This window comes from Netta rufina (assembly GCF_964035555.1).
Source record: "Netta rufina genome assembly, chromosome: 7".
In the NCBI taxonomy this organism is placed as follows: Eukaryota; Metazoa; Chordata; class Aves; order Anseriformes; family Anatidae; genus Netta; species Netta rufina.
The window spans coordinates 1,440,721-1,461,159 of record NC_140130.1 but is presented as its reverse complement, the minus strand read 5'-3'; the positions used below and the strand labels follow the sequence as shown (position 1 = coordinate 1,461,159).

Sequence of the window (20,439 nt, the reverse complement as noted above, 5' to 3'; positions counted from 1 at the left end):
ATTTTGTATATTTCCTAAGTCAGGTCACCTACTTGTTTTTTGTTGGCATTGGTTTTTTTTTTTTTTTTTTTGGTTAATTAACAAAAAACACCACTCTTTACTGTAACAGTAGGAGGGGTCACAAACCTCTAGAAATACAGAAGCTGAGTTTGTCCTACAGCTGTTAAACTTGAAGGTAACAATCTTGAAAACTGCACCACAGTAGAACTCTGCATAGCATATATCACCATGGCATCAACTTTTAACTGTATCTTAATGTTCTACCCGAGGCAGTTTTAAGTGTAAAACAAAACAAAACAAAAACAAAAAACAAAAAAAACCACAGTACTACCCAGGTGTTTTTTTGTTTGTTTTTCCCCACAAAACAGATTTGGAATCACTCCATAAAAGCTTCAACAGCATGTTGCAATGGAATACTTTTATTAGTGTAAACACGGTGTTATGCCACATACCCTGAGAACAACAGCACTGCTCTCAAATAAGCAAAACAGAACACAGAACTTGCTCTGTAAGTGATATACAAAACATGTACTCATCCTTAGACTGAATTTCCTCTAATTCTGAGTTCATGACCAGCTAGACTGCTAAACAGTACCTCTGCCTAGGTTTCCCTTTTCACATGAAATAAACGGTAGGGTTTGTACTAATTGATAACTTCTTTCCGTCAGTTGATCCTTCAAGATGGGGAAAGTATCAGGCACATTTGGCAGCAAGATTTAATCTCATAATAAATAATCATAAGATTCTTCTCCTCAGAGTGAGAAAACTCTTAAATAATTTATCTCCATCTTCACTTCTCTCAAAAGAAATTGTGGTATTTACGCAGCCAAAACACACAAGTTATTCTCAGTGGAGAGCACACAGGTGACACAAGATACTGTAAGACACACACACAAGAAATGGGGCTGTGACCTGACCCTAAAAATCTGACTCCAGTTGCAGATCACTGGGCCTTCAAGAAAAAAAAAAGTCTCAGGCAGCTTTCAGCCTCTTTGTGTTCCAGCTACTCTGGAGTTATTTAAAAAATAATAATATAGTTTACCCACTTCAGTAGGTTTTTGACATTGAAATATGATTTCCTATTGTCTGAAGTTGTAATTTTTGTATAGCTGATTTTTGATGGAATCAGAAATGCCCTGATGCAAAGAAATAATGAAACAGAACTCTATTAAAACCCCAAGAATTTTAAAATTCAGAGGAAGTATTTTACAAAAAGCAGATGAAAAAGAACAGCCGATTGATTGGGCCTTTCCTCATTTAGAAGCAAAGTCAGCAAATGAAAGCAGTATTATTTATCATTTGTGTTATGAACTTATCTTTTTCTAATTACCTGGCCTTTGGGATTCATGCATCTCAGCCATTCCTGCCTTACTCTTTATTCACAAGGAAAGGGAAAACACGTAAGAAAAGAGAACCTCTAAGTTTTCGCACCTGCCAGGGCAGGCACTTCTGCAATTGCTTTTCTCAACTTTAACTCAGCAACCAGCTCATTCAAACTGAAGTGACAAAAACTTCTCAAAACTGCAAGTATAGCTGTCAAAAATACAAGAACACCACCAAAAACAGCAAACCGACATTCATTTTGTCAGTGATAAGTCCCTTTCAGCGTGGAAAGTTAGATTCCTCAGTTTAACCTTACTAAGTAGAACAGAAAAATACGTACACCTTTTTAACACAGTATACTTAAACAACGAAAACGTTCCAAATCTTTAAAAGTGTATTTTATTTCCATTTTTAGAACAAATGCATGTTTGTCTCTATCTATATTTAAGAGCATCACTTTTTCCCCCCCTCTTTATATGCACAATAGCAAGTTTTGTACATACCCTGCATTTTTCATGCTATTAAAAAACACAGAAAGTAATTGAACTGCACGCCCACTGGCAGTTCTCATTCACCTGTCCAGGTAGTGTTTGTGTTCCACACAGATCAGGTTTTATCTTCACAGCCTTTCCCTATTTTGTCTTTGCACATAAAAACCAAACACACACCTAGGCTTAGACCACCACCACCACCAAAACCCCATCTCAGTTTAGATGGTCCTTCAGCATCCATTGCCTTCGCACAAGTGGCACCTTCTAGCACAGTTCTCTTCAACACCAACATTCCAGTAATACTGAGGATATACTCTAAGCATGGATCTAAGATTTCAGTAAGCACAGATAAGGCAGGCAAACCTCTATTTTCATCTGCTGCCATGAAACAAAACTCCTTTCCCCAACAAGAACCACCTCCCACATTCTCAAGGCTAGAGGCCAAGTTACTTCTTGCCAAACAGCTGGAGCAGATAGGGTAGGTAAATTACACAAAATAAAGTTAAACTGCATAACTACAGGTGATCACATCTGTAAAAACAGAAGTTACTGTCTCTGTGGCAAAATAAAATAGAGGTAGATGAGAAACAAGGGAGGAAGCGGAGCAGTGATTCCTGTAGCCTGCTTTACCCTTCTCAAAGTGACCTGAAATCCCCTTGGGGGAGTGGGGACAATTCCTTCAGCAGTTTAAATGATGAAACAAGAAAAAAAAACTGTAGGGAAAAATAATGACATCCTTCTAGATCTTGGTTTTGACTTTGAAATTACCTTGTCATACAGAAAAACACACCACCGTGTACAGTCAAGACAAGGACTGAACCGTACTCAGAATACCTTTAGACAGTCTTAATGTTATGTCCAATCCTTGGTTCACATCTCATAGACCAGCTCTTAGTATGAAATCTTACAGCAAGACAAAGAGGCATGACCAGATAAGATACGATCTTTCCAAGCAGTATGAAGGCAAAATGGAAAAGTTTGAGGTAATGTTTAAGTATCAAGTCAAGGGAAAGAGCAAATGAGAAAAAAAAAGGAAAATAATCTAAATCAGAAGAGTAAGACACTGAAGCAAGAGATAACATGTAGATGGCTCATCTGCAAAACAATTCAAAAAATATTTGCGAGGACTCAGTTGTAACTCAAGCAGGTATTGGAGACGGACAGAAAATGCACGATAGACTTTACTCATTACATTCCATTAGTATACCTCAGACGAGCAAGTATAAGGATGCCTCTAGAGAATTACTCCTCGCAACAATACCCTCTGGAACTTCAGAGCCAGATAATCGGCAAGTTCAAGATGACTCCAGATCTCCACTTCAACTCAGCATCAATTCATACCCGTTTCTCCACTGACATAAGAACTATAAAGCTCTTGGAGTCAGCACAAACCCTCAACAGCTACCTACACTACAAAAAAAAAAAAAAAAAAAAAAAAAAGGTACCTCTCTGCATTAGCATGTACTGTCTAAATTACTCAAAGGAGAAAGTCTCCTGTATGGGGGGAGGATGAAGATAGAGAAAGATGATAAACAGTAACATTTACCAAACACTTATTTATGTTATCATGACTTCGATGTAATCATGTTTTGGAGCTGAATCTCCATGTTGTTAAACTGCACGACTCTTTCAGGATTACCATGATTGGTGAAGTTTATGGAGAATAACAAGTACCCACGGAATCATAAATGACTGCTGAAAGAAAGGTGATTGATAGTTGTTACATCACTGTATCCACATCCATTTTTAATATCTAGTTTTGGGAATCAGTCTCTCCCCTGAACCTCAAGAAATTTTTTATACACTTATTTTTCCAGGTGTTACAAAAAATATTATTCAGGATCAAAATGCATTCAGTGGTTAACGGAAAATTGTAATCAGACTACTCCAGTATCTTCGATACTCTTACCTTACCAGAAGATAAAGATCATAATCTCATGCCTGTTAGTTCTCGTTTACACCTAAATCTACCTCAAGTACTTAGTAAAATTGGTTAACCAGAACCAAAGTGACACACTACTGTCAATCTTACACTGGCTCAACCCAGTGTAAACCATAAACATGAAGTATAGCTTGCACAGAAATCAATATAGATTTGTTTATAAGCAGCAGAATATCTGAGCTGAAGAGTCACAGCAGACAAGCAAAACCCTACAAGGGTTGATACTTGTTCTTCTAATGCAGATATGGTGAAACAACAGTATTTGAGAGGATGACTAATCCCTGAACAAGAGTTTTGGCAGCAAGAACAGAGCAATGGGTGTAGCTGGAACCAGAAGGCATATTAAATTTAATGCCTTTTTTATCTGGGGGGGGAAGACAGAAGGAATGGGACAGACAAGGATGGGAAGAAAAAAATAAGATACAAAAGCAATTGTGTTGTTAACCAGGAACTGGCAATTCAGCATCTAAAATTGGTCAGACTAGAGTAAGTGTTTAAGATGCCAAAGCCAGAACACATCAATGGTAAAGCACCTATGTTTGGGAAGGAAATATGGGAGACGTAAGACATGGTGGAAATATGTAGGTCTTCTGAAGGGCTGGCTCACATTTTGCGTACAGCAATGAATTCTTAGCCCAAGCTGCGCCCGTATCTCCCCTCCTAAAGTCTACACATAAAATTCAAGATCAGAGTTTCCTGCATACATTAGCAATACTGCACACACAGAAAACACCCACCACCACCGTGCTATGTGTCTGACTCCATAGCGTTCAAGGTACTTCTCTGCAGGTAAAAGCAAAGGGATATTTCTGAACACAGGCACTACACTAAGATGGCACCAAGGCACCAACAACTTTTAAGCTAAAACAGAATTTGGAGTTCAGTGTGATCTTCTGTAGCCAAGAAAAAAAAAAATCATCTGCTATTCAGAATGGCTGCACAGTGAGCATTAAAGCTATAAAACAAACAAAACTGTATTTAATATAGATTGTCCTAGATTAATAGTTTACTTAACTATTTAAAAACATGCAACAAAATCATGCATAAAGGAGACAAGAACTGATCCTTAGTTGTGTAAATTCCTGTATAGCAAGGAACAGCATGAAAAAAGCCTTCCCAGGTGCAAGGAGATGAATGCATGCAGCTCTCATAGAGTGGGGTAGGGGTATCTGACTTTCCTATTTTATTTTACAACTGTCAGAAACCCAAAACGTTTAAAGTCTCTCTATGCAACTACTTTGCTAGTCCTTCTCCTGTAACTCCACCCGTATTTGAAAAGGGTTAAATATATATATATATACACACAGTCATCTGGGAGACTGTATATGGATAAGGTTCAATATTGGCAAAAACAACAATTTCATGATTCCATTACAAGTTATTTATTTCAGTATTGCAGGAATTTGATCTTCACGTATGAATGTCCTTTTTGTTAAAAGGATTTAAATTTAAAATTAGCTTCGATAAATGCTAAAATAACTTCATCCAAAAAAGTAAAAATGTTCCAGAGTTATCCAACTAATCTAGATTCAGGTACAAATGCAACCAAAAGTGTGTTTATTTCCAAATCACAGAAGTCTACAGCTTCATGTCAAGCTAAGCAAAATACTGATGTGTTTTCCTTTAACTTCTCATGACTGATAATTTTGTGGTCTGCATGTACAGACTTAGAGACTTCCACTAACAAGCAAGCAGGATGTTTTAAAGGGCTATATCTGACCCCAGATTACATCTAAAGAAACTCACCATCTTTGGTACATATTCATAGCTATTTCTAGTGAGAAGAAAACTATTGATCAGTTGCCCTTACCTTTAGAGAAACATTTAAGCCTTTTCTTGAATTCAGTTCATTGTTTTGTTTACCCTGAATGGAAATATAAATTCAAAGTGACAGGTAATGCTTTTATTTTATATAAATGGCTGAAAATATAGTACAAAGTGTAAAAGGATTATCTAAGCTAGCTTCTTTTTTGCATGCTATCAGTGCATCTGTGTACAGCATTAATGAGTTCCAAACAAGTAACAGAAAAAAGGAGAAGTTTTTCGGAGAGAATTACTTAACATCGAAGCCCCACAGCATGTTGCTGGAAGAGCAATGGATAGGTAGCCACCTCTCCTCCCTTCACAGCAAGGGAAGAGGCAATCAGGCAATCAATCCCCTACCAGCAAGGATCAGAAACCCGCTGCAGGTTATTGATGTGTATCACTTGCTCACCTCCTTTCCTCACCGTTTCAGAAGAGGGAATTTGAGGACCAAAAATCCTTCTTCTGTATTGTAAGACAAGACTTCTCTTTCAGAGTGGAAAGGATCAAGCATCTCAACAGGGATTGAGGTGACTAACTGTTCCTTCTCTATCGCTGCAGAAATCTTGCACAAAAGGTGAAGTATAGCAGTATGGTTGCATAAAATCGGTCTTCATCAACTGAAGCTGTGTTTCACTTGGACCTCAGACCAAGTTCCACACAGTGACACAGAGTCACTCACTCCATCCCAATGGGCATTTTGATCCCTTGTTTCTGACTAAGGAAACCATCCCCTACAAGCTTGGCAGGGACAGTCACTGTTTCAAGGCTTTCACATGCAGTGGGCACTTACTGAGCTGGGCCCATCAGACAGCACTTTCCTATCACAGCCTAACTCTCAAGATTGCCCCCGTTATATCAGAAGCAACAAAGAAGAAGCTAAAGCTTGTGATTTGAGTCATTGTATTTACTCCATCCCCGTAACAGATGGATTGCTACACCACAGATGTGATGAACGCAGTTTTCCACACAAATGGAGGCTTCCCACCACTTTGCTCTGCCTGAACTAAGCAAAACGGTGAAGTCAACATTCTCAATTTACCTTTTTAGACAAGCTGATCCAACCTTAATAGCCTCCTTCTTTCCACTGGGTGGGGCTTCACCAAAAGGGAGACAGAACTCTTCATCTCCAGATTTCTTGCCAATGCCGACTACTACTGACATTCTTTGAACTCTGCCGTCCATACCAACATCCCTGAGCAGTCAGTTCCTCTTTCCAGGAAGCAAAATAGAGGAGCTAAACATAAATTAGAAGCTCATGCCAGCATTCCCACCACAGAATAGCACAGCCAGGTGTTCGAAACAAATTCTGGAAATGTATGGCCTTAATATGTCCTTGTCACATGCTATGAGCCAAACTCCACATCAAGCATAGATTTTAATGCTGACTAATATGGATATGGATTGATTTCTACCCAGAAAAAGGTAAAGTGTGGAATCAGTTTCTACAGTTCCCAACTGCTGCTGGGGTTAAAATGGGGACAGAAACCCATGATAATGTATAGATAAGCATGAATTTATTATGTCTCACTAGCAAGAATAAATAGCACTGGAAGAAACCAACAACTGTATTATTGCCATCAGAAATGAGAATATAGCCTCAGGGAAGCAATAATTACAAATACACAGTTACAGAGAAGTCATGGATGAAGACACATGGAAAGCCCTTCAAAAAGTTCCTGCTGAGCACAGATTATAATCAGCCTGGGACATCTTAGTCTCAGGTCAATGATTAATATTTGTTATGCCTGAAAGTGCCCTAAGCCATCCACATTTACAGCTTTACCTACACATTCCGTATTCAAAGATTACAAAAGAAGACTGACCAAATTCCAGCCTGGCCTACAGCAGCAACAGAAAAATATCATTTTTAGTTATATTTACATGTATCAGAACATATTTGAAGTGTTCATGTACATAAGAACTAATATGATCTCCAAAAGTGTTTTTTTTTTTTTTTTTAAGCTGCATACAAATGAAAATACAGGATGTTGCAAAACCAGCTCTATTACTGTTAGATAAATAAACAGGGGTTGAGGCTGCTTCCTTATTGCCTTTGCTACCAGAGCCTCCTAAACAAAAGGTAATGTATGGTCATTAATAACTTATATGCATATGGAAATGAATTTAACCAACAAGTGATACAAAATGGAATTAGATGTGTTTTCATAACATGACTGCAAATTAAAACAAAAAAACAACTCTTACTGCTACTGTTTTTCCAATCTTTATACAGAAAAAGTAGCTACCTTTAAGAGATCGTTTCACCAAATATTGCTTCCTAGAAAAACACAGTATATTTGAAGAGCCTACTCATTTAATGAAATAAAATGAGAAAAGGAAACCCTAGTCTTCCTTTACACACCTAACATTATCAGATGAGACTTTCATACAGATGTAATATTTGCATATTTGCAGCTTCATGCTTCCAACACTGCCAAGCATGATTACATTCCCTTCAGCAAGTAACAGGCACTGTAGTCAAGAAAGAAGCATAAGCATTTATAAAACATTTTGCCTAAATCCAGCGTTAACTTAAAAAACAAAACACCTACGTATCTTCAACTGTGTAAACTGATATTAATTCCTGCAAACACTACTTCTTCTTGATTAAAAACAAATCCACATCTGAAACATTCAGAGACAATGAAAGCCACAAGTTAGAGTTGTCTGGTAGCATGTTGTGCTTTCCACAAAACTGAACTCTGCAAACAATTGAAAGCCAGGAAGGGAAGAACTGAAGAGCCCCCTCAGAAATACTTTAAGAGCCCATGACTAATGCACATAGCACACTGAACCATGCTGAAATGAGGAGCTTACATCTGACCTAGAGTCAAGCACTTGGACAGAACCCCACATGGGCATTTCACATGGCCATGCACATGCAGTCTTACATTAGCCTAACAAATCCACCCAGTTTCTACTAAACCCCAACATTCACCCATCTCCCACCATACTGTTGACAGTCTCATAATTAAGGCTCCTCGTACACTGTTTCCTTCACAAATTTTAGAGTGAAAGGTTATCATTTAACACTAAGATTCCAATATTAAAAAAAAAAACAACACCAGGCAAGACTTGAGAAGGCCAGATCCAAAAGCAAGCAGAAATGATGCAATAAATTCCCCTCTGTCCATATGGCCAACACTCATCTGGTTTGGATTATAAACTCCTCAGGGCAGAGACCCACCACCTTCTTACATTTTATATAAAGTGCCACTCATATCTATAGTGCTACATAAATTACAATGTTCTCTGAAACAATGTCCTGCCTTTGTCTGGGAGGGACCCTGCTTGCCTATGAGGCATGAACCAGATGTTATGGAACTCAATGGAAAAAATCCACCGTCAACTGCAAATGGGCTTTGGATCAAAAGAATTTTATTATGCATTACTCACAGAATAAATTAGGACAATAATATATAGAGCATGGTCCACAAGGATCTTTTACATAAACTGTATGCAATACAACCACCAACCAATCACGTTTATTTAAGATTATCTGCCACTGAACTGCAGATCAGAGAGCTAGGGAGGGACAACCATCACATTATTGATGCATCCCTTGTTAGCAGTTCCCAGTGGTTTTGAAAGATCCACATCAGACTGTGTTAGGTCCTCACCCTCCACCCTGCCTCTGCTAAGTAGAAGATAGCATCACAAAATCTGTGTTAACCTAATCCTTCAAAAACATGATGGATTTGTTAAGGAGCATGCTATGTGTAGCTTAATGACCCTAGTTAAGTCCTGACTTTATAGCTCAGCTTAGGGATCACTGAGTAAATTCTGCTCCTCCTGCAGCCTAGCTTATATGAACCAAGCACATCTCCTGCTGTCCAGCCACCACGTGAAGCTATCAGCAGTGTCTTGCTTCCCTCCAGTACTGGCCTCCTCTCTCCTCACTCTTCATCTGTGCCTTGACGTACAGAATCACTGAGTCTTTGCCCCACTGCTTCTGTCATTTCAGCATCCATATGGAAACTTCTCTCACCTGGCTCCCTCCTTCCAACCCACTGCAGTTCAACCCATTGAGCATACAGTTTGTCTGAAGATGTTACACATGGCAACATCGATGCTAATTATACCCTCAATTCTTGATGTCACTTAAGAGTGATGTACCTCTCTTCACTACTCAACTTGGGTCCAACAACACAGCCCTGAGAAAATTATTATTCTGAATACATTTTTGAATTTTACTACACCTTTGAATTCATATCAGTTTTCTGGAAGTACCTTGCTACCTTAGTTTGCAATATGTTTTCAATGTTCCAAATGAGTTTCTTCCTCATTTTACCTCCAGAAACTCTGCCTTATTCATTTCACATAAAAGGGAAAAAAAAAGCATACCCCTGATTAAAGGAAATTGCACAGACAGACGGTGAGTAAGCCACGAGCAAAGTTTTTTTGAACAAAAGAGAAAACTCGCAAAGCAGATAGTTTCCATCTGTTTTTATTAGCTGTTATATCATGTGTATGTACAGAAGAGATTCACTAATCTAAATTAAACTACAAAGTTGGTGAGTCACTAAGAAGAATGCTAGTCAAAATGAAGCAGCTTTAGCTTGTTGCCATATCCACATTGTGCCTATATAATTACACAGGCACATGACAATACATTAATGCCAAAATAGACAACGCATTATCAATATTGATAAGTAGTGTACTCTTACTCACACAGCACTTTTTCCTATTAAATTCAAACCAATATTTTTTGCTATACTAACAGCTGTGTATTGTAAGGTACATTATATCTACAGTACATAACCAGGTATCCCAACGCACATCACATATGTCAGTCCTTTAACACCCCGCCAGTGTGTGAAAATGCTGTGATGTAAAATAAATGTGTAATATGAAGTATCTGCTACTAAGGCTCAGTTTCGTTGCAACAAGTTAAAAAAATCCATACATTTTGATAAAATCCTAAGAAAGAATTATTGATAATTTCTCCTTTGTGATCACTAATATTGGAAAGTCAGGCACAAACAGCACATTCAGAAAATTCATTTGTCAGTCAAGAACATAATCTGAAGACTCCCATACAATTGTGTTTAAAAACAGATATTTTGCTTGTATACATATTCCTCCCCTCCAGCCTTGATCAAAGTGCTTGATGACCACAGAAAGGATGAACTGTTCTTTCACATCTAAGAAGATACCTTCTAGCAGTACCATCTTTAAAGTACAAACCAAACATTGAAAAAATATGGACAAATACTTGTTTAACAGACAACCAGTCAAAGAGCTGTTTCAAGACTTTTCAGGATACAGCATGAGGATTTACATTGTCTCTTCTACGGCACAGAAAGACAAAGCAGCTCAGTTTTATTTGCATACTGTATGCAGATCTTCATTAACTCAAATAATATTTTGCATACTATTCATAAAAAAACATATTGCTTTGTGAAAAGCAATTTCAAAGTCATTACTCTTGCTCATTCTTCTCTTTGTAGTTTAGTTGCTGCAGGACTATTTTTTCCAGTCCTTCCATGCCTCTGTCTAACCACAAGCTTTATTGAATCACTGTGTGGACTGTGCATTTCTTTCTTAAAAAGGACTTTGCATTTCCCAACCAAATATTTATGCTTTCAATGATAGCACAATAAGTCTCACGTCAGTTCTTCAATAACAGGATGCAGTGTTTATCCCCAGAGATAAAACCTTAAGACCACCTCACAACATCTTTTAGATGAGCCCCCTCCTATTAGGCCAAATACTTTCATAACACGGAGTTTGAAACTTTCAATTAAAGAATAATTAAGCTCTTACGTGAATAGCAGTAGAATATCCCAAAGAACGTATTTATCACTGTCCATGCACGGCTAATGGTTAATAAATAACAAAGACATAAAAAGTGTATTTGATCAATACAGTGGAAACTGCACATGAAGTTTAATTAGTTGACCTCATGAACGAGCAATTAATGTAATTTTTCATCTAGTGAACTGTTGCTATTGAATTAAAATATCTTTCTTACCTTCTGAAAAAAGTCTTCCCCACTTTTCCCTTTGCCTTCAGCAGCAGCTGTAAAACAAAAACAAGATCTGGTTTCAAACTACTTCAGAGAAATTTTTTAAGTCTGCATATAGAAATCATCAGTGAGTTCATGCTACTGTGAAGTTACAACTCTAGGTCCTCATCTTCTCATGCTACAGACATTTATCAGCAACTGACTAACACTTGGAACAACTCCTCCCAAGTCGCTTGCTAAGGATCAAGTCCAAGCAGATGTTTTTATTTGCATAATAGAGCTACTATACATGGATCTATATGTTAGTTACAAACTATCTAAGATCACCCAAGTCTAGTGATTTATTCACACTGCATACATTACCATGTAATTCTACTAATAAGATGGTAAAAAGAAAGCCAGAAGGGCACAGCATTTGCTCGATCAAGAGTTGGAACCTAAACCAGAAGTGTTGTATTAAGCCTGAATTGACTTAATAATAGTCCTGTTTTATTTTTTAATTCAAGGCAAATATCACAACTTGATCCAGAGAATTTTTGCAGCACGTACTTCCCACCAGCCAGTGCTTGAGCTGCCACATTCAGCTGCCACAGCTGAAAACCAAAAGCAGCCCTAGACACCAGCAACAGCACCACTGCACACAGGCGCTTTTGAGCACTCCGGAACAGCGTTCAAAGGAGACGACTTCAAGCTAGAAGTGGCTGTGAATGTGGCTGCTGCTGCTCAAGCTTGGCAAAGGGTAAATACGAACTCGTCATGCAGGAAAAACATCTGGATATGCTTAGCCTAGGAAATCAACGGCTGGAAGGTGAAAATACTGACTCCATGAAGAGAAGCTCTTCAGAGGAAGGGAAAGAAACCTCTTCACACCAGTACCATTTGTAGAAAAAGAGACAAAATGGGGAACACCACCCTGCTCCTCACACCCAACATGCTTCTTGTGGTGTCAAGGGGTGCGATGTGAGGGGTCGAAAAGGGGCATGGTCAGAGGGCTGCGTGCCAGCACACTGAAACGCTCCCTGCACTCCCAGGGCCACACCAGGACATTCATATTTATCAAAAAGGCAAGAGCATTGGCAGGAAGAGCAAATAACTAACCTAAGCACATGTGGGCAGTAAAACTATACAGCCTTAAGAGTACTTTTCAAAAAGCCTGCAGAAAAACCAGCAGCAGCATTTCAGAACAGGGCTTGCAAGCTTATAAGAAGCAATCATGTAACTTAGTGGTTTCCAGAAGATGACACGAATTAGGGGTTGACTCTCTCCCATGTGTACTTAAACCTCTAGCTGGACACTTAGACAATGCAATAATGGCACTCAAAAGTGGTACAGCTGTTTGCATCTAGCATATGTTGCAGCTTATCTGTGTTGCAACTCAGGACACAGCAACCAAGTCCAAACACAGTAGGTCTTCAGAAGAGAGCGAATCACAGAGAGGATAGTTCTCTTTTCCCAGAAAAAGGAATGCCTCCAGATGAAACTCCAAGGAGAGGGGAGTTTCCTGAGTAGTACCGGATTGCTGAAGAAACTCCTTGTCATTGCAATGTTTTTGTATTGCTTACGCACAGACTAGGTCTCTGGTTTGCCCCACAACCCAACCTCCAAAACTCTGTCCCCGCTACTCCGTTCTTCCCACTCTAATTGCACAAGCAATTTCAAGCTCCTCAGTTAGCATTACCTCAGCTAGTGCATTCGAAGAGCAACTGCAACAGAGCAGATACAAGCTTATGGCATGAAACTCATTTCTGCCCAAGAGAAAACAACACCACTACTGTTGTAACAGTTTCTCAGGAAACACCACCACCATCACCTACATACCATGGAGAAACCATAGACTACAAAGTCCTATCTGATAAATCACATCAGCTTCTGAATTGCAACTCAACAACAGTCAAAACAGAGGCACAGAGTGCAGCCTAACAAGCAGCCACCTTGGGGCAGAGCAATTCCAGGCTCCACAACCCCACAAACCGAGAAGAAAAGGGCACCCTCCAAAATGCTTTTCTTCAGAGGACACAGAAGATAAGCTGTAGAAGAGATGAGGACAGATGGGAAGCTGAAGTTGTAACTTTGAGAATAGGCAAATTTTGTTCCAGCTGCAAATATGTGATTTCTAAACTGAATACAAACCAGAGATGGCTCAGATAATAGCAGTGATGCTCTGCAGGGCATTTAAGCAGGATGCTGACAAAGCAAATTCCAAGCTTCTCATTGTAGGTTTATTTTTAAGCAGGATCATTCTGGTGACCTGATTTACAGCGTGGCCCCACCAGCAGCTGTATGACACAACCCAGTGACTCCAACAAGCACGGACAAAGCCAGGAAGAGCAAGGAGTGCCAGCGGCCTAAACAGGGCTCACAGAAAAACACAGACAGTTGTAGAGAGAATGACGAGTTAGAGCAAATGGCATCTACAAACAGTTTAGGTTAATATCCAGTGTTTTCAGTTGTTATACTGTATTATGAAGATATGGTTTGTCATCGTAGCTTTTCAGTAGGTGAGATGATTGTCAAGTCCCATGGTGTCTACCAAAAGGCAGGGAAAGCTGTACTGAATTTTTTTGAAACAGACCTGAAGTTTACCATTGCAATACCTTAAAGTTGTTCTTACCATGATTGAAAAGGCACAGCAATATTTCAGTATTTCATCCATGTCCATTCTGCATTTAGTCTCTTAAGAGTAACTCCACTACTCCTTTTTTTTTGGGCAAGACAGTTGTTGAATATTAAGGTGGCCTAGTCATTACAGAATCACAGAATTTCTAGGTTGGAACCATCTCCATTATGCAGTGAAAAAAAAATCAGAATATTAACCCAAAATACTGAGCTAGACTTAAGGTATCTTTCAACAGAAAGAAAGAAATAAGAAAATTACAAGTCAAAAAGATAATCTGTATGAAGCAGTATATTCTGTTTTCCATTGTTAGCTATTTTCCAGTTATTTCCCCCTTTCACACTCCCTCATCCTTGTAATTCTTTGAGCCAGTGATAGTGCTTTACTGTGATGTTACTCAGCTTCTTATAATTAGCTTGTTTATTTCGAAGAGGAAGAGAAATTACACTTAAATCAGAAATTTCATCACTAGTTTATACATTTGAGGATACCACCTATAACTGCATACTTAATAATCTATGTTTACCTGCAAAGTACAGAGGCAAAAGATGCAATGAGATCCACTGCTCCTGAGAACAGCAAGAGTTGCCAGACACAAGGAAAAGTTACCCATTTCTTTCATAATTAAAGGGTTGAACTCATTTTGTTCAAGCACCACAAACCCACTATCCTCTATAGGCAAAGAACTTGCTGGAATGGTTCTGAGCTTCTGAAATTTATGCACCAGTCATTGAAAATGGAAACACTTCTACAGTGTTCAAAAGCTTACAGTGTTCACTAGGAAAAGCTGTAATTTAGTAAGTCACTGAGGTTGACCTCAATCAGACAAACTTAGAGAAAAGTAAGTGTTAACCTGCGTTTAGGAAAAAAAAATAGCCCGCTAGGTCACTGCATCCTAAGCTCAACTTCTTTCTAAACAAATTTTGAATATTAACCTTGACTTTCAAAACAAATTTCATCTTTTACAAATCACATTGAGGAGCTCTCACAATTTGTATCTGACATTTGTTCCCTGACAGATTATTTTAGTAAATCACACGAATATTAATTGAAACATCAGTATGAAATTGACTTCCCTTCAAAAAGCAGCCTTTGCAAGTTTCAAGCAGGGGAGGCAGAGGGACTGGCAGCGCCACACAGAAGGCACAACGTAAGCCATCTGACCACTGAATTTGACACAAACCTTCAGATTTTAATAGACAAAAGTTTTGCGTTTTACGACTTTGTAAATAAAATGTGTTTTCAAAAACACCACACCAGTAACAAAGATGAAACACCCCTGCCTAGCTGTTAAAGTAAGATCATTAATCCTGATCTAGGAAATCCTATGTCAACAAGGGCAACTCTGTTATTAAATGACTTGCCACATTCCACTTGAAATAATCATTAAAAAGAAAACTAAACCAAAAAACTTCAAGAGCTCTTTTCCCATATGCAGGTCACTAAAGCCCACTCTACCCTGAGCTGCTGTTTAAACAACAAGCCCAAGAAGTAGTGTGAAAGATTTTATTTTCTAAGAGCACTTGCAGCCATCAAAGGGAAAGCCTTTGCTGACCACTTGCACCTTGTGCTGCTCTCCTCGGTTTGGCAGCACAGCCACGGCAGGGCCCACACCTAGCTCTCTACCCCGAAGAACCAGCAGCACTTACTGGAACTGTTCCCCAGTCGTATTTGGCTGGAAGGTGCTGAGGGAAAGTTTGGGGCTGACTTTGCTGGCAGCTCTGCCACGCACCAGCTGACGGGTTTTGGGCATCCCCAGCCTCAAGCAGGAGCAGCAGACCAAGTTCTCTCTCCTACATCTTCCCCAGAACCTCGAACTCCTCGAACAGTGGGACCAGGCACCACAAATATGACCCAAGTAGGAACAGAGCAGTTCTTAAACTTCCTAACATCCCACCTTACAGCATAAGCACTACCAAGTCAACAACAGCACTCCTTGAACTGAAGCGTGCACAATGATGAAGGATCAGCCCCACCTCCATGGAGAAATAGGAAAGCATCAGCACTTAGTCAGGATTTGCAGAGCTCACGCCTAGGCACACCAGCCTCAGACGACCACCATGCCCTTCGGCCCATGTCCCAAAAGAGGATTTGACCAAAGCCACATGAAATGAAATGGCAATTAACACCATGCTCTGACTTCTGACTGAGAAATTTATTCATCTTTGCCAACCTCTGCTACTCAGGAAATACTGTTTTCTTAGAACACTATTTATTTTCTGGTATTAAATAAATAATCGTTTAACTGACCTTCACAAAAGAATTATTTTTACAGAAAATGGTAACATTGGTTTCAGAAATACAAAAAAGTACTAAAGTAAATGTGCATAATAAGCATTTTATATTTTAAGCCACACTGTTTATTATAATTTCTTCCATACCATGAAATATTTTATATCAGGTTTTCACTTTTCAAGATATATTGGATTGCCAAGGTCCCATCCAATCCAAATATGAAACAGTTGAAACAGGTGTTAACTATTATGGTACCCACCAAGTACACCGCTTGTCTACTTAATCACCAAATCATAAAAAAGCCCAACTGTAATTTCTTCTAAGTTCACATGGAAAAGTGAATTTGAACTTTTACTTTGAATGTTATTTTAATTAAAAAGAGAATTATTACAATGCAGACCATATTTTATAGGAACCAAACCCAAGGCCGAAGGATTCAGTCAAGTTTTGTTTAAAGGAGCTGTTGTTGCAACTTTTTGTTGATCTCACACACGAGCTTTGTGTCTCATTTCCTAAGCTCTTGAAACTGATACTGCAAACAATGAAATATGTATTTGTGAACGTGCCTTTAGCTTGATTAGCATCCAAACTTCTTCCTTTCTCTTCACTGAGAGACTGCAGTTATGAAAGAATCTAATAGCTTGTCTGTCTCTTAAGGTTTCAGCTATGAAGAAAATTATTCCTTACATCAAAACCCTCTTAAAAGGAGAGTTAACAACAACATATTTGAATTTTAACAAGACAGACCAACCTAATGGGACTTCAAGTAACTGTAGAATATTCCTGAAGATAAGTCACAAACTATCTTAACTTTTCCATCCACTGAATCAGAAAGAACTTGAGATTTTCCTCATGGCAATTAGATCTGATCTTTTCTTGAAGTCATAAAAAGGTGTTAACCACAGTGTTATTTTGTTTGTTTCAACTAAACAGACAGTTCATCATCAGAAATAGACAAAAGCCAAGTCAGAGTTTTTTCCTCAGAAGCTACCAAGCCTGTTATTGTTTAAAAAATAAATAAATAAATAAATCATTGAACAGCTAGGCTTGCACCAGAAACCAACACAAAAAATATGGTTTTCTGTGCACAAAGTCAGACTATAACCCACACATACTCTTAAAGCTTGCTTATATCAAGCCAAGATAAAGAATTCCACCCCCATAGGTCACTGAGTTAAGCCAAATAGCATAAAACAAGCCTTTAGGAACGAAAAGATAGACTACACACTGTTAAGAAAAAAAGTCTGACCTAAAGTTGAATTTATTGAAATCCAAACAAAATAATTCTCCATTTTCCTTGTAATTATAGAGCTAGCCTCACTTCAAGTCTCACTTTCTTTCAGCTCAGAAACTAAGCTTAGTCATCTCTTTTTCTGTCTAACTTCTGAAATGAAAGGGTCTGGTGAAAGAAAGTAGCAAGGCCTAACTAAACAAGGAAATTACACAAACATAGAATACAATGTTGTTTTTAACTGGCTTTTTAGTAGCGCATCACTTATACATTCTTCTCACTGCAAAGTTCCTTAGATTTTCTGTGACTACTTCGAAACAGGCTGCAAGTTACAGATATTATCCCGATAACACAGCTGCCTTTGCTTTCATGGGAAGACAGACCTTCGCTACTAGGAGGGGGAAAAAAAAGTCAGGATCTTCCCTGTGCAATGTGACAAACAGGAAAAAAAAAAAAAACATGAGTTTCATTATAATAAATTTAATCAATTAACATATAACCCTTACCAATCTCAGTTTTTTAGGGTCTCAATAAGTCTGTTTTTCAGAGTCAGAGAATCGGGAAAAAAAAAAAAAAAAAAAAAAAAAAACAGGCACTTACACTTTCTAAAATTCCTAAGGAAAGCAGCCTTTGGTTTTCAGGGTGCTCACCACAGGTCAGAGTAAGCCACGAGTCAACTGGAAGTATCAGGAAGGGAGACAAATGCCAAAATACTCAAGAAGTTACTGGCATGCTCAGCTAAAAAAGCTAGCAGTAATATATCTGTACACACACAATGCTGACAAATTTGTTGAGTCAGGAACTACAAGACATCTGGAGCATTACACAAATTACCCACTGTCTACATATTCTGTGACTGAAGGACTCTTGGACTGCAGGTAACAATAGGAGCATCACCTTTCATCAACAAATTACGGGGGGGAAAAGATTAGAGCAATGAAGATAGATACCCCTGACACAGCTTTCTTCCTCCAGAGAACTCGAAGAATTTCAGCATTGTCCATAAGTGACAATTAAGAGGTTATAAGTAACGGAAAGGACGTTGTCTGGGTGGGTTTCATTGGATCTCCTTCTGTTGGAAGGTGCTTGATACATAAGCTACAAAGCCACTGGTAAGAAAAAAAAGAAGTGCTAGGTGCTAAAACATAAAACAGGTACCCCTAATGCTGGGAAAAAAGCAAACCGAACATAGGAGGCTTTAATCCTGCTGTTGAAATATAGCAGCTATGAGCACCATGGCAGTACAATGCCTATGGCCTCTTTTCGGACTACCTACTAGCCAAATCAGACTTCTTGAATCCAGTCCTCATCTGGACACACACAAACAGAGGTTAGAAGTTCTTATTTTTCATTACTCCCCAAAGCCTACATTTACTCCGACACATCATGAAAGCTATATAAATTTATTCAGCCATTAGACTGTTTTTCAATAACCTTTTTCTGCATACTATAATTAAGAGTACTAGCAAATAACCAAAGCCATCCTAAAAAAAACCTCAAAATTTCAGTCTTTTTCAATGTCTAGAGAACAATGCAGAGAAAAAGGAAAAGCTTAAAACAAATTATACATACTTCCATTGCAGACATTGCCAAGAAAGAATGGAAGAAAAAATGCCACATATACTCAGAAGACCAAGATGACATTGGTTTTGAGCAATTATTTCTCATGATCTGGGTCTGTTTTCTTTAAGAACTCCATAGATTTGGTGGCTAATAGTACTGGGGGAAAAAAAAACAAAAACCAAAACAAAACGAAGCTACCGCCTTGTCAATTTTCTTTCCCCTATATCAACATTTTCAGAATTGCATACCCTGAAGTCCATCCAGAACCAATAATTTAATATATAACAATTGTAAATCTCAGATACATACCAACAGATTTTTCTCATTTTGTAAAACAAATTTGTCTCCAGGGAAAAAGCTGTCTGCCAAGCCTCTGCGTAGAGAAAGTTTGTTTTATATACTTTTGTAATCAAGTAACAGACTGAAAGCCTGCTGTGAAGCTGGGGTTGCTTTGGGACCCCATTTTCCATGTTAGGGATCTCTTCTGCGAAAGGCACACGTGGGACTGGCTCACCCTCACAACCACAGCACACCTCCTGACACGACACGGAGTGCAGCAGACTATGGCCAAAGATTTGGGGTTTCAGTGAAGATAAAGTGAATGCTTTGCTTCCAGCTAGCTATTCTTAAGAATTCAGCCAGGAAAACCGAGTAGCTGTCAGTGCTCCATTACCTGATTAGAAGTACTCTATTCGCTGCCTCACTGAGGCTTCTTCAGTATTAAAATGCAGAAAACCTCTTATCGCTTAGCTAGAGGACTGGTGATCGTAGGAGATACTGGATGTTTTTTCTGAAATGAGGGACAGCTAGCTTATGTTAATTACATTAAGTATTCATAAGTTGAATTTAAAACCTTATCATTTTAATTAAGTCCTAGTAAGAAAACCTGAAATTAAAAATAACTGTTGAAATTCTAGATCCCACTACATAAACTGAGAGGACATGCTCAGTGTAGACAAACTGAAGTTTAGTTTGCTTTCTCAAGAGGTTTCTTTAAAGAACAGCAACCTAACTTTTGGTAGTTTTTCACCCAGATTCCCATTTTTATTTTAGACTTTTTTTTCTCTATTTTTATCAATGGATTAAGACAGCTTATCAGCATCTAAACATTGTACTAGGAGAGCTTAGCTACCTATTTTTCCCTTAGGCCAGAAAAAAATGCATCTGAAGTACTGATAATTGACTTTTTTTTTTTTTAAATATCACACTATATTTTACAATAAGACAGGTTTGCTAAGTTTCATGTCTATTAATATGAGTGAAATC

The 20,439-nt window shown here is 38.5% G+C and overlaps 1 protein-coding gene across 1 annotated transcript in view; it reads right to left on the bottom strand.

Annotated features, from left to right (window-relative positions):
• BICC1 (BicC family RNA binding protein 1) overlaps positions 1–20,439 on the bottom strand; it is a 97,362-nt gene that overhangs the window by 54,493 nt on the left and 22,430 nt on the right. Inside the window, exon 2 of the mRNA XM_084289932.1 lies at positions 11,537–11,583. Within this exon, the coding sequence (XP_084146058.1) occupies positions 11,537–11,583 (47 nt within the window). The remainder of the gene's footprint in view (positions 1–11,536; positions 11,584–20,439) is intronic.